The sequence below is a fragment of the Physella acuta genome, unplaced genomic scaffold (assembly GCF_028476545.2).
Source record: "Physella acuta isolate Inbredline_101_S28 unplaced genomic scaffold, ASM2847654v3 ptg001156l, whole genome shotgun sequence".
NCBI lineage: Eukaryota > Metazoa > Mollusca > Gastropoda > Physidae > Physella > Physella acuta.
In genome coordinates this window covers 77,501-91,845 of record NW_026732673.1, presented here as the reverse complement: position 1 = coordinate 91,845, position 14,345 = coordinate 77,501, and the positions used below count along the sequence as shown (strand labels likewise).

The following is a 14,345-nucleotide window of genomic DNA, read 5'->3' as shown; positions in this document are numbered from 1 at the left end:
ATCTTGTATTACATTTAAAACATCATTTGTATAAATAGGTTAAATATTCATAATATTGATTATTAGAGTACACATTTACAAATAAAAACAAATTTTCTTCCAGATATATGACATAGTGAGAGATTTGCCATTAATTAACCCAACTTCTTCAGCGACCCACGCTTTTATGAACATGTATACAGTGGCTAATTAAGAGATTTAAAACTCGTATTATTTTTTAAACATTTTAAATGCATCATCAAACTATTTTTAAATTTTAAGTGTTTTTAGATATTTTTTTCAACGTTCTTTCAAACAACTTTTTAATTTCAAAGTTTCAGGTTATACCACTCTAAAAAGATTCCAAATTTATCTACTGAATCTTTGTAAACTTAAATCTGATTGGTTTCTCCGTGTCAATAAATGTCGTGTAGATAAATTCTGTGTTCCATGATTCGGGTTCTATTTCTATATGTAGTTTCTGGAGAACCTTTATAAAAAACATAGGGACATAATCAAAATTCTTATACGCTTTTTAAATGGAGTTTTTAATTATTTTTAGATAATATCGTAATAAAATCTCACTTTAGCAGCCGCCAAATAAATCTCCTGAACAGCAAAACGTCTGCCGATACAATTCCGCGGTCCGTGACCAAACGGAATAACCGCCATGCTGTTTGTGTTGTCCTGTTTACGACCATCGTCTGCTCTCATCCATCTTTCTGGGATAAACTTGTCTGGGTCTTCAAAGCATTTCTTGGCGGCTCTTTGGTTGCACATGATTATTCTTGTCTGTGAGAAATTGATTCAATAATAGCGTGCAGAAGTAAGACTTTAATCAGTGGCAAAAAAATAGAGCCCGTGAAACCTATATTGAGGGTGGCAGTGATTTGGTATATAAGGTCGAGTCGATTGAGAGACTCAAATTTATTGAAAATGTGTTTCAATATTTAAAAAAATGCTATAACGTTTTTTTTCCACCAGCATTAGAAATAACTTTTGATACAGCTTTAAAATCTATGAAGGGGAAGAATATAAAAAAAATTAACAGAAAAATAAAATTACCCCAGCAGGAATGTTATAGCCACTAGCTACGATATCTTTCGGCAGAATTCTCAAAGTACCCGTGAGGGTTGGGTAGTTCAATCTGTTGAATTAAAAAAGAAAAACTTTAAAAAGTATCGTCTTAGAAGTTAGGCTTTTGTTCTATGATGATAGACCATCAACAAGAACTCTCCAAGGCATATCGACAGTGATCTAGCAGTAGTGAGATCCCGTCATTCTTGTCTCCAACAAAAGGGTAAAGTTAACGTTTACACGCGGATGTTGATTACAACAATGATCTACCTGAAAGATTCCTTTAGACAATGCTTCAGGTAGGACATTTTTGACAGGGCTTTAGCATCCACAACACCGGATTCTCCAACAGCTTCCAGAATTTCTTTTCTAAGAATTTCCTGTTTGTCTGGGTTTTTAGCCAAGTTGTAGAAGAAAACTTGCAGGTTCTTTGCTGTCTGTTAACAGTTAAAAATCGATATCTATATTTCTACTTTAAAATACCCAGTCTTTACACAATCTGAAATACCATGTTATATTGCCGAGGGAAACGAAGTAACCGATACATTTCGTCTTCAACTATATCTTTGTCGGTCTGTAGATTGCAATGGCCATGAAATGTATACCCTACAAATGAATAACGACCACTATTTACATTTGGGCACCCAAATTTAACAGGATTTGGTTTGGTATTTTTTACCATTTTATGATTTTACATGTGGGCCTAATGTGTGCAAAGTTTTTGAGGAGTTTACATTGTGCTTTATGTGTGATCAGCAACGGTTTGAGAGTTTCATATTGATTAACATACCATGATGACACAAGAGAACTGTTCAATTAAAAATTAAATTAAAAAAAACAACTATTATTACATTTTTTTTCATAATCATACTATGATTTCGTAAATCGTTAAAATTACAGTAAATTATGTAAATTGGTTTAATTAGTTTTCGTAGTTTACCCTACAATAGATGGTTTCTTGTTTTTGAATAAATGAGTTTTTAGTTAAGCTTTGTGTATTATTATTTTTATTCTAGGGTCAAAATATTTTGCTTATTTCGATCTCTAGGAAAAAAAAAGATAAATACTAATAATAACATTTTTAGACTTACAGAGTCAGTACCAGCCATGTAGAGTGAGTCCAGTAAATTACTGATGTCCTCATTCTCCAAACCTTTCTCTGATGCAAGGGAGAGAAGTAAGTTTGGTTCCTCTGTATTCAGTGTTCCATCTTTCTGCTGCTGTTCAATTATTTCACGTGCTTTTAAAGCATGTTTCCTCGCATTTCTTGGGAAAATAATATTGCAGATTAAAAACGTTTTTTTTTTAAATTATCGTTTATGATTTTTATTTTGATAATTTAATATTATTTTGACAACTTTATCACTTTTTGCTTTGGCTTCATAATGCCGAGATACATAAAATAAACTTGACTTGAAATTAAATATAACGAGCCGGCCCGCGGCATAACATACGCCGCTATTTAGTTGTTTCTAATTTTCAATAATTCATAATTTGTGAATTCGACAGTACCAACGCTGACACTGAAAATATTTCTTTAAAACACTATAAGTAGCTCGTTAAGGACCATAACCCCCCCCCCCTTTCCTTCCCCCCCCCCTCCCCCCCCCTACGTTTAAAATCGTTGGCTCTGCTTGTAAACATTTAGAGTGAACACAGCTCACTAAAACCATGTAGGGGTGGGGAGGTAGGGAGAGCGTTTGCAGCTTGTTTTCTAACGGCTCGAAGAGGAGAATTATATATATAGATTAAATATAATTAAAAAAGATTTTCTAGATAAAACATGAGGCAAATATGTTACTGAGCGTTTTTAGAAATTATCATCAACTTACTTTCGTATGGCAAAATAAGATCTCTCCAAATCCAGGTAGGTCTTGCTCTTGTAAAATTTATAGGAGAATTCTTTACCACTCAAAGTATCAGCGATTATAGAGAACACTCTTTTAGTTGCTTCAAGAAACTCTGATGATTCTATATCGCACGAGTGATCCAGGAATCCCAGTCTGGTGTTAAATGTCACCACTGCGATACCTGAATGTAATTCGAAAATGATTATGCTAAAATTTTATTATTACTTTTTCATTTCTAAACATGGGTAATCAGTGCAACTAAAAAGTATTTGGAAGTTCAAATTTCTTTTAATAATACGATACATCAATTTAATTCAATGTGTAAATAAAATATATAAATATAAAGCCTATAAAAAATATAAAAAAATCTATAAAAAATAAATTAAATATCGTCAGATTATTAAAACCATTTTTTTATCCGTCTCCCCTTAAAATAAATAAAATCTGAGTATTGATTTGTTTTTCTTCTACAAACCTATAAATTAAAAAATATTATTATTGCTTTACTTTGACATTAGAAAAAAAAGTGTGGGGAGCCTGTAACGATTAAATATTAAATTAACTATCATACCTTACTATAATCATAAGATAAAAGTTTAAAAATAAAATTCTTAAATATATTCAGAGTATACTTTTATTGTCGAAGCAAATACTAACTTTCAGATGCAAAACGAAAGAAAAGATCTTTCATTTCTTCCGATGTTAACTTTTGTGTGGCCAAAATGTTGACAAAATCATCAGCTACGGCGTTCTGTGGGACCAGGTAATGATGGGCCGAGTCAGCTTTCATTAGTCTTTTGTTGACTGGAGTTCTCAGGGCATGCCACTCTTCTCCTTGGCTGATGGCATAGAATAAATAAGAAACGTTGCTATGTGTCGCAGTCAAGGTCAACGGTATAAATTCATAACACATACATACGAATTACGCATTGATATTGACATAACAATCCACAGGGAAAGATAAGCTCTGGTATATAAAAAACTCAGAATTTATTTCACCAAGTCTATTCACGCACACATATGCAATCAAGATTGATTCAGAAACTCAGATAAAATTTACTGAATAATTACACTTAGCTATCCCGATTAACAGAAACATTTTCATGTTATAATAATAAATGTTAATTTAACTAGTTAGGTAATTAAAGTCAATATATTATTACATTTGGCTAAGTCCTAGCTTAAATCCATTCCTCTCAAAGAACATTTTAGAAATATCAATTCCAGGTCTATTTGGATATTTGCCTTCATTCCTAAAGACCGTCTCAATGTCTTTTAAATCCTCCAACAGTACCGTCTCCCCTCCAAGCTGGACTCGAACCACAGGCCCGTACTTGTCGTGTAAACTGTCTATAAGCTTGTGTGTAGTCTGGGGTGTAAATCGACCTGAACAAACGTAAAAGTATGTTCTACCAAGTTTTTTTAAATATTGTGTGTCAATTGTAAATAACATAGGGCATTTAAGATCATATTCTTCAACTATCATTATTAAAAAGCTTGACGTTCTCAAAATGACATCCAACAATCTACGATGCGAAACAAACAAAATTACATTGTGGACCCCGAGACCCTAATCTGTGACCGTACATATCAGCAATCACTTCATCAACTGATTCAGTCCCAAATCAGCTTTGACTTCACATTTCTAAATGCTGATGCCTTCTTCTACCTTTAATTCCCACTTATACGTATAATTTAGATACTCATAGCAATTTTCCAATAATTTAAAACAGCACAGTATGCATAATTTGTAAAAGAATAAATGTCTAAATAACAAACCTTATTCATGCTCAGTCAACACATATACAATATTATATATATATATATATATATATATATATATATATATATATATATATATATATATATATATATATGAAGCCAATGATTGTATAGTGCCGGCAACAAATAAAAATAAAATAAAATAATGTTGTAAGCGCTTACCGAAAGGCTTGAAATGTAGAACAGATCCAATGAAGGGTATATTGTAAAGTCCTTTAGGACCTGGGATCTCTTCAAAAGGTTTCACCTCATCTTTGTTGGCACTACTGGCCACTGACGTCCATCTAATTGGTTGGCTTTTGATTACGTTTGGAATAACCCTTGAAACGATGTCATACCTTCTCATCATTGCTTTAGACTATGTTTACTAAAATAAAATAAAAAAAAAACCCTATTGCAATCTTATTGAAATCAAATGTTAAACAAAGTTTATTCCTACTAACAAATCGTCTGCTAGATACCTTGGTGTAGTGGTAGAGCACTGGATCACTAGCAGAAAATCTCAGGTTCAATTAATGGGTCCTCATTTCACATACCTCAAATAGAAAATAAAAGACGGCTGGGCAAAGTGCTGACCATACTATCACTTTATATACGGAGATCAGAGAAACTCTACTTCAGCTAGGATTTGGAACATCTGGTTTGAAAAAAAAAATACTACTTTCTTTGCACTATGTAAAAGACTGTTTACAAAACCTATAATACCAATTCGTTTTAAGTTAATCTTTTGTCTTCATTAGATCAATCAATTAAAGTTTCGTTAAGAAAACTGTTTTAAAAATGTCTTCACACTGATATTTTATAATAATAAAAAACGAACGTCTACTTACAAAAACAAACAGCTAACAAAATTTCATACCTTATAGATGTGAAGCATATAATCCTACAGCGAGTCTATCTATCGCTGACCCAGATTACAGCCGTACACTGCTGGCACCAGTAACAAGTATGGGTTGACCCCATCAAGCACGAAGCTTAACGTTCGACTAAATTTAGATTTGTAGCGGCGTGTCTGAAATGTGGGTTTATTTTCTTCTCTATCGTTTTCCTTACCTTGCTGTAAAGAAAAGGTCGTTTTTTGATGACAACACTATCCCTTCATATACCGACAGCACAAAAACATACTCCCCCTGCTCCATGGACCTTCGAAAAGGGAACTTTACTTATCCTTTATAGCTGACAAATTCACATTTCTTAAAGTATGGTTTAATTATAGTTTTACGGTAGACTAAGGATAAATGTATATGTTTATGAGATTATGCTACTCTTTAGTAGTAGGGCTAGATTGGGATCAGTTTCTATTCTGTTTAAATTAAATTATGATTAATAAGTAGGCCTATGTCCCATCCTTCCAATATTTCAGTTTATCCTGTTGGATATCTAATAGTATCAGTAGTAGCTTTAAAACAAAGCAGGGACGGAGTGGTCTAGCGGTAGAGAGCTGGACTGCTAAGTCAGAAGACCGTCCCTGAGTCCACCCAACTCTGATGGGTACCTAACTCACGTTACGGAAAGTAAAGGCTGCCCCCACTATCTCTTCATATGCCGAGGTCACAGAAACAAGTGAACTCTACTTCACTTGCCCTAGAGACCGTCAGGTTTGAAAAGGGAGCTTTACTTTTAAAACAAAGCAACCTTGTAACAGAGTCATTTGGACTTAACTGTGTCGGTTTTATAATACATTATAGTATCCGCCTATGCCGAACTGTATCAAAAACATTGACAGGTCGCCAAGGCAGGTTACAAGCAGATTTTTAATACTGGTTAAAAGTCAGCTGTTGAAGTATTAGTGAAAACAAGGGGACTTAAATGCGAGTATCTTAGATGTTTGAATAGATTTTGAAGAGGAAAAAAACACGCCAAATAGTGGAGTTTGCTATATATCACACTGGTCCTTCAGGTTGTGAGTTGGACAAAAAGGTCAGCAACCTAATTTTGTAAACAAATCGAACCTTATGCAGAGACCAAAACCTCAAGCAATAAAGCTTCTAAAACAAGTGAACGGAAATTCTCTAGTTTATATTTTCGTACACATGTGTCTTATGCACAAAAAAGATGATAGATGAATTTATATAGAGCGGTGAACTGGTTGGATTAATTTATACCAAAGCTTTTTTACTTTATAGCTTGCTTTTTATAGACACTTAAAATCTTATACTCAGTTTGGATACATACTCAGTACATAATATCAGAATAAATATAATGCTATGAATTATTGCAAACATTGTTTCCAATATGATGTGTTCTGGTATGCTGATATAAAATTAACAAAAATTGATTCTCCTGTTTTAAAAAGAACACTGTTTGCAAATCAAATTTAAATTTTTAATTAATAAAATAATTAAAACAGTATATGTGTAGCTTTATTGGTAGAAACATTTAATACGTTAATATCATCATTACCACAGTGCTGGTAAAAGTGATAAGAAAATTCCCAGTTAAAAATGTAAAGATAAAAAACAGATATATGTACAGACATAGTTAATATTTTGACAATATATATCACATCAACTGAAATATGTGTAAAATTATTTCAACTTTTATAACATGGAATATAAAAAAACACATAAAATAAGTTAACAATCATATTTAACATGCGGTAGAACTAATCAACTTTTTTTTCGCACAAGTATCTTTTCACTTTTAAAATTTATTTCTAGTAATATTAAAAATTTGCAATATGTAAAGAACACTTGATTATTACATCCCGTTTTCATTATTTAAGAAGCATTTTTAAAATCTTCAATTTTTTAAAAATATCACATTTATTCTTTGCATTTGTAAAGGATACCACAATGCATTTTAATTTAATACTTTTAAAACAAATATATGGTGATAATTAACACTCAAATTAAACACTCAACACTGAGTAAATCTATGAAATGGATAATATAGAACCAAAAAATAATAATTTTTGCCAAAATGTAATTATGTATATATATATATATATATATATATATATATATATATATATATATATATATATATATATATACATACATAAAATGTAATAGTAGGCAAACAAGTGAAATATAAATAGCACTGTGACCAAATTGTGTGATCGCCCTGCTGTTTGTGTTGTCAAGTTTACTGTCCTGGGTGAAATCGGTGGAATGTCCCTGAGTTCCCCCAACTCTGATGGGTGCCTAACTTATTTTAGGGAAACAAGGGTAGCTGGGTATAGTTCTGACCACACTATCCCTTCATCTGCCACATGTGTGTTGGGCTCGAACGGGAAATAATGATGATGAAATGAACAAGTAGTTTCTGAACTCGAAGCGTAAAGGTATTCATTTAATCATTCTTAAAAGTGGGATTTTAAAAGCAAACGTAACGTTTTATTAAATTGAAATCAACATTCTTTTTGAAATAGCCACTACCACATGCTATACAATAACTGAAAGATGATAAACAACTAAACCCAATCGATTCTAGGCAATAAGTGATATTTAAAAATTATTTTCAAAGATAGTTTGTGTTTATATTTTTATTTATATATATGACACATAATGACTGAGAGACCAACACAACTTACATATTTTTAAGAATTTAAAAAACATTTCTAAAACAGCTTGTTTTTACATCTTGTATTACATTTTAAAACATCCTTTGTATAAATTGGTTAAATATTCATAATATTGATTATTAGAGTACACATTTACAAATAAAAATAAATTTTCTGCCAGATATATGACATATTGAGAGAATTGTCACTATATCCCAACTTCTTCAGTGACTCAAAATTTTAATAACATTTACACTGTGGTTAATTAATAGATTTGAAAATCACATTATTTTTTAATTTATTTAATGCATCAATAAAAATATTTAAAACTATAGATGTTTTTAGCTATATTGTTTTCCAAAGTTATTTCAAACAACTTTTTTATTTCAAAGTTCCAGGGAATACCACTCTAAAAAGATTCCAAATTTATCTACTGAATCTTTGTAAACTTAAATCTGATTGGTTTCTCCGTGTCAATGAATGTCGTGTAGATAAATTCTGTATTCCAGGACTCGGGTTCTAATTCTATCTTCAGCTTCTGGAGAACCTGTAAACAAATAAACATAGGAACATAATCAAAATTCGTACACGCTTTATGAAAGGAGTTTTAAATTATTATTAGATAATATCGTAATAAAACCTCACTTTAGAAGCTGCCAGATAAATTTCCTGAACAGCAAAACGTCTGCCAATGCAGTTACGCGGCCCATGACCAAACGGTAAAACCGCCATGCTGTTTGTGTTGTCCTGTTTACGACCATCGTCTGCTCTCATCCATCTCTCTGGGATAAACTTGTCTGGGTCTTCAAAGCATTTTTTGGCGGCTCTTGGGTTGCTCATCAAAATTGCAGTCTTTTAAAAAATATATTTAAATACAATAAAAAACATAATTATTCTAGTCTGCGAGAAATTTATTCAATAATAGTGTACAGAAGTAATACGTAAATCAGTGGCAAAAAAGAGCAGTTGAAACCTTTATTGTGGGATGCAGTGATGGGGTATGTATGGTTAAGTCGTTTGAGATACTCACATTAATATAAATGAAATAAACAATTTAATGTATTGACTGGGTTTTATTTTGATCTTGCTTTCATGAGAGGACCTTTTTTTTTGTTTAAATATTATAAAAATGCTTTAACGCATCCTTTCCACACGAAATTCATTAGAAATAACGTTTGATACAACTTTAAAATCTATGATGGATAAGAAACTATTTTTTTTAAATTACAGAAAAATATAGTTACCCCAGCAGGAATGTTATAGCCGCTAGCTACGTTATTTTTCGGCAGAATTCTCACAGTACCCGTGGCGATTGGGTTGTTCAGTCTGTGGAGTTAAAAAAAGAAAACTTTAAAAGTATCGAAGTAGAAGTTAGCCTGTTTTTCTTTGATGATAGACCATAAACAACAACTTTCCATGTCAACTTGACAGTGAGCTAGAAGACGTTGAATACAACAATGATTTACCTGAAAGATTCCTTTAGACAATGCTTCAAGTAGGACATCTTTGACAGGGCTTTAGCATCCACAAATCCGGATTCTCCAACAGCTTCCAGAATTTCTTTTCTAAGAATTTCCTGTTTGTCAGGATTTTTAGCCAAGTTGTAGAAGAAAACTTGCAGGTTCTTTGCTGTCTGTTTTAACAGTTAAAATTCAACATCTATATTGTTATTTAAAAAAAAACACCTGTCTTTACACAAATTGAAATAATACCATGTTTTATTGCCGAGTGAAGAGACGTAACACATACATATAGTTTTTAACTATATCTTTATCAAGCTGTAGATTGCAGTGGCCATGAAAAGTATACCCCACAAATTAATAACGACCACTATTTACATTTGGTCACCCAATATAACTGGATTTGGTTTTTTTTGGTGATCATTTTATCAAGTTCCATTTGGGCCTACTGTGTGCAATGTTTTGAAGAGTTTACGTTTTGATTTATGTTTGATCAGCAACGTTTTGAGAGTTTTATATTGATTTAAGTACCATGATGGCACAAGGGAACTGTTCAATTAAAAATTAACAACTATTATATATTTTTATAATCATTCTATATCTTTATCAAGCTGTAGATTGCAGTGGCCATGAAAAGTATACCCCACAAATTAATAACGACCACTATTTACATTTGGTCACCCAATATAACTGGATTTCGTTTTTTATGACCATTTTATCAAGTTCCATTTGTGCCTCCTGTGTGCAATGTTTTTGAAGAGTTTACGTTTTGTTTTATGTGTGATCAGCAACGTTTTGAGAGTTTTATATTGATTTAAGTACCATGATGGTACAAGGGAACTGTTCAAATAAAAATTAACAACTGTTATATATTTTTATAAGCATTCTATGATTTTGAAAAATCGTTACAATAACCTTACTTTATGTAGATGGATATAGTTTTTTTTTCGTCAATTAGATTAAGTTTTCAATTGATAGTTAAATGTTTTCGAGTACGTGAATTTGCGGTTAGTCTTTGTGTGTTATCATTTTTATTTTACTGCCAAAACTTTATTCGCATTTCGATCTCTAGAAAAAAAAAGATACTAATAATTATCTTTTAGACTTACAGAATCAGTACCAGCCATGTAGAGTGAGTCCAGTAAGTTACTGATGTCTTCATTATCTAGACCTTTTTCTGATGCAAGGGAGAGAAGTAAGTTTGGTTCTTCTGTATTCAATGTTCCATCTTTCTGCTGCTGTTCAATTGTTTCACGTGCTTTCAAAGCATGTTTCCTCGCATTTCTTGGGAAAATAATATTGCAGATTAAAAACGAGATTTTTGAAATTACCGTTTAATATTATTTTGACAAGTTCATTACTTTTTGCTTTGGATTTATAAAGTATGTCCAGAAAAATAAAATATACTTGGCTGGAAATTAAATATACATCTTTTTTTACATATGACATGATGCAAATAAATTACCAAGAGGTTTTAGAAATTATAATTTTTTAAAAGTTCGCTTACTTTTGTATGGCAAAATAAGATCTCTCCAATTCCAGGTAGGTCTTGCTCTTGTAAAACTTATAGGAGAATTCTTTACCACTCAAAGTATCAGAGATTATAGAGAAAGCTCTTTTAGTTGCTTCAAGAAACTCTAAAGATTCTATATCGCACGAGTGATCCAGGAAACCCAGTCTGGTATTAAATGTCACAACTGCTATACCTGAGTGTAATTCATAAATGATTATGATACAATTTAATTATTACTTTTAATTTTTATACATGGGTAAGCAGTACAACTAAACAAATATTTGGACGTTCAAAATTCTTTTAGTAATACTTTACCTAAATATAATTCAATGTTTAAACAAAATAAATAAAATATCGTCAGCGTGCCGAATACCATAAAAATAGATTCATAAAAAAACATTTTTATTTCTGTCTCCACTTAATATAAATAAAATCCGACTGTTGATTGGTCTTTCTTATACAAACGTCTAAATCCAATACAAAATCATTATTGTTTTACTTTGCCATAAGAAAAAAAAAGTGTGGGGACCCTGTAACATTTGAATATTAAATTAACTATCCTAGCTAACTATCATCATAAGCTTAAAGTTTGAAAATAAAATACTTAAATACTTTCAGTGTATTGTTAAAGCTAATACTTACTTTCAGATGCAAAACGAAAGAAAAGATCTTTCATTTCCTCCGGTGTTAACTTTTGTGTGGCCAAAATGTTGACAAAATCATCAGCTACGGCGTTCTGTGGCACCAGGTAATGATAGGCCGAGTCAGCCTTCATTAGTCTTTTGTTGACTGGAGTTCTCAGGGCATGCCACTCTTCTCCTTGGCTGATTGCAGAGAATAAATAAGAAACGTTGCTATGTGTCGCTGCCAAGTACATGTTGACTATACATGTCTAACACATAAATACGAAACATGCATTGATATTGACATAACAATGCACAGAAAAAGATAAGCTCTGTTATATATAAAATCAGAATTAATTTCACCGTCTATTCTTGGACATATAAGATCTAGATTGATTCAGGACGTCAGATAAACTTTACTAAATATTTACACTTAGCTATCCCATCGGGCTGATATATTTTAATGTTATAGAAATAAATGTCAATTTATATAGTTAGGATGTCAATAATAGTATTACATTTGGCTAAGTCCTAGCTTAAATCCATTCCTTTCAAGGAAAATTTTAGAAATATCAATTCCTGGTCTATTTGGATATTTGCCTTCATTCCTAAAGACCGTCTCAATGTCTTTTAAATCTTCCAACAGGACACTCTGTCTTCCAAGTTGAACTCGAACCACAGGCCCGTACTTGTCGTGTAAACTGTCTATGAGCTTGTGTGTAGTCTGAGGTGTAAATTTACCTGAACAGTCATAAAAGCGTGTGGTATTAATTTAAAAAAAATAATTGGTGTCAATTGTAAATAACATAGGGCATTTAAGATCATGTTCGTTAACTCTCATCATTAAAAAGGCTGACATTCACAAAATGACATCCAACAATCTACGATGCGAAACAAGCTAAATTACATTGTGGACCCCGTGACCCTTACTCGCGACCGTACATATTAGCAATCACGTAATCAATCAACTGATGCCCAACGCAGTCCCAAATGAGCTTTAACGTAACTTTTTAAAATGCTCATGACTAGTTCTATCTTTGAATACCCACTTACACTTATAGTTTGATTTTTTTTTTCTGCGTGCCATTTTATCCTTGTAATTTTCCAATAATTTAAAACAGCACTGTCTGCATAATTTGTAAGAATAAATGTCTAAAGAGCATACGTTATTCATGCTCAGTAAACACACACATACAATATATATATATATATATATATATATATATATATATATATATATATATATATATATATATATATATATATATATATATATATATATATATATATATATATATATATAGTGAAGCCAATGATTGTACATAGAAAAAAGAATTGTATATGTGTTTACTGAAAGGCTTGAAATGCAGGACAGATCCAATGAAGGGCACATTGTAAAGTCCTTTAGGACCTGGGATCTCTTCAAAAGGTTTCACCTCATCTTTGTTGGCACTACTGGCCTCTGACGTCCATCTAATTGGTTGGTTTTTGATTAAGTTTGGAATAACCCTTGAAACAATGGCATATCTTATCATCATTGTTTTAGACTATGTTTGCTGAAATAAAATATTGAAAATAAAAACCTATTACAACCGTATTGAAATCATATGTTAAACAAAGTTTTTTCCTACTAACAACTCGTCTGCGAGACACCCTGGATTAGTGGTAGAGCACTTTATCACTTGTCGAAAATCTCAATTTAAATTAAAGGGTCCTCATCCCACATAGCTAACTGGAAAATAAAGAAGAGATTGGCAAAGTACTAATAATACTATAACTTTACATACGAAGGTCAGAGAAACTCTACTTCAGCTACGATTTGGACCATGTGGTGTGTTAAAAGTACTGTTCTATACTCTATGTAAAAGACTGTTTATAAAAACTATAATACCAGCACGTTCTAAGTTTATCTTTTATTTTCATTCGATCAATCATTTAAAGTTTCGATGAAAAAATCTTTTTAAAAATGTCTTCACACCGATATATTATGGTTTAATTAACTAACGTCTACTTACAAAAACAAACAGCTTAAAACAGTTCTTACCTTATAGACGTGAAGCATTTAATCCTACAGCGAGCCTGTCTACCGCTGACCCAGATTACAGCCGTACCCTGCTAGCACCAGTAACAAGTATGGGTCGACCCCATCAAGCACGGGGCTTAACCTTCGACTAAATTTAGATTTGTAGCGGCGTATCTGAAATGTGGGTTCATTTTCTTCTCTATCGTTTTCCTTACCTTGCTGTAAAGAAAAGGTCGTTTTTTTGATGACAACACCATCCCTTCATATACCGACAGCACAGAAACATACTCCCCCTGCTCCATGGACCTTCGAAAAGGGAACTTTACTTATCCTTTATAGCTAACAAATTCACGTTTCTTAAAGTCTGGGTTAATTATAATTTTACGGTAGACTAAGGATAAATGTATATGTTTAATATGTTTATGAGATTATGCTACTCTTTAGTACTAGGGCTAGATTGGGATCAGTTTCTATTCTGTTTAAATAAGATTAATAAGCAGGCCTATGTCCCATCCTTTCAATGTTTCCGTTTA

General features: G+C 32.0%; 2 protein-coding genes across 4 annotated transcripts; both read right to left on the bottom strand.

Moving 5' to 3' along the window:
* Nucleotides 1-5,623, bottom strand: LOC131956492 (putative cytochrome P450 12a5, mitochondrial). Of its 3 annotated transcripts, XM_059320962.1 has the most exons (11): nucleotides 5,548-5,623; nucleotides 5,150-5,224; nucleotides 4,851-5,055; nucleotides 4,070-4,292; nucleotides 3,564-3,745; nucleotides 2,889-3,087; nucleotides 2,148-2,322; nucleotides 1,327-1,493; nucleotides 1,045-1,126; nucleotides 565-771; nucleotides 1-469 (listed from the first exon to the last, which is right to left on the bottom strand). In XM_059320962.1, exons 3-11 carry the CDS (start codon nucleotides 5,035-5,037, stop codon nucleotides 353-355), a joined length of 1,539 nt encoding a protein of 512 aa, XP_059176945.1. In that variant the 5' UTR covers nucleotides 5,038-5,055; nucleotides 5,150-5,224; nucleotides 5,548-5,623; the 3' UTR covers nucleotides 1-352. The 3 variants fall into 3 exon arrangements, with proteins under 3 accessions (XP_059176945.1, XP_059176946.1, XP_059176947.1); XM_059320963.1 differs by lacking the exon at nucleotides 5,150-5,224 and having other exon boundaries at nucleotides 5,548-5,621; XM_059320964.1 differs by lacking the exon at nucleotides 5,150-5,224 and having other exon boundaries at nucleotides 5,519-5,564.
* Nucleotides 5,624-8,177: 2,554 nt separating this feature from the next.
* LOC131956490 (putative cytochrome P450 12a5, mitochondrial) lies at nucleotides 8,178-13,913 on the bottom strand. Its single transcript, XM_059320960.1, has 10 exons — nucleotides 13,834-13,913; nucleotides 13,141-13,345; nucleotides 12,308-12,530; nucleotides 11,809-11,990; nucleotides 11,161-11,359; nucleotides 10,763-10,937; nucleotides 9,660-9,826; nucleotides 9,438-9,519; nucleotides 8,839-9,045; nucleotides 8,178-8,740 (listed from the first exon to the last, which is right to left on the bottom strand). The coding sequence occupies exons 2-10, from the start codon at nucleotides 13,325-13,327 to the stop codon at nucleotides 8,624-8,626; spliced, it is 1,539 nt and encodes a 512-aa protein (XP_059176943.1). The 5' UTR covers nucleotides 13,328-13,345; nucleotides 13,834-13,913; the 3' UTR covers nucleotides 8,178-8,623.
* Nucleotides 13,914-14,345: the final 432 nt, after the last annotated feature.

Excerpts from the sequence above, each read along its gene's own strand:
- LOC131956492 (XM_059320962.1), bottom strand. The coding sequence starts at position 5,037 with ATGATGAGAAGGTATGACATCGTTTCAAGGGTTATTCCAAACGTAATC. Across the intron at positions 1,494-2,147 it reads ACATGGCTGGTACTGACTCT|ACAGCAAAGAACCTGCAAGT; the intron begins GTAAGTCTAAAA and ends AACTGTTAACAG. Across the intron at positions 470-564 it reads TTTATTTGGCGGCTGCTAAA|GTTCTCCAGAAACTACATAT; the intron begins GTGAGATTTTAT and ends TTTTTTATAAAG.
- LOC131956490 (XM_059320960.1), bottom strand. The coding sequence starts at position 13,327 with ATGATGATAAGATATGCCATTGTTTCAAGGGTTATTCCAAACTTAATC. Across the intron at positions 9,520-9,659 it reads TGTCTAAAGGAATCTTTCAG|ACTGAACAACCCAATCGCCA; the intron begins GTAAATCATTGT and ends TTAACTCCACAG. Across the intron at positions 8,741-8,838 it reads TTTATCTGGCAGCTTCTAAA|GTTCTCCAGAAGCTGAAGAT; the intron begins GTGAGGTTTTAT and ends ATTTGTTTACAG.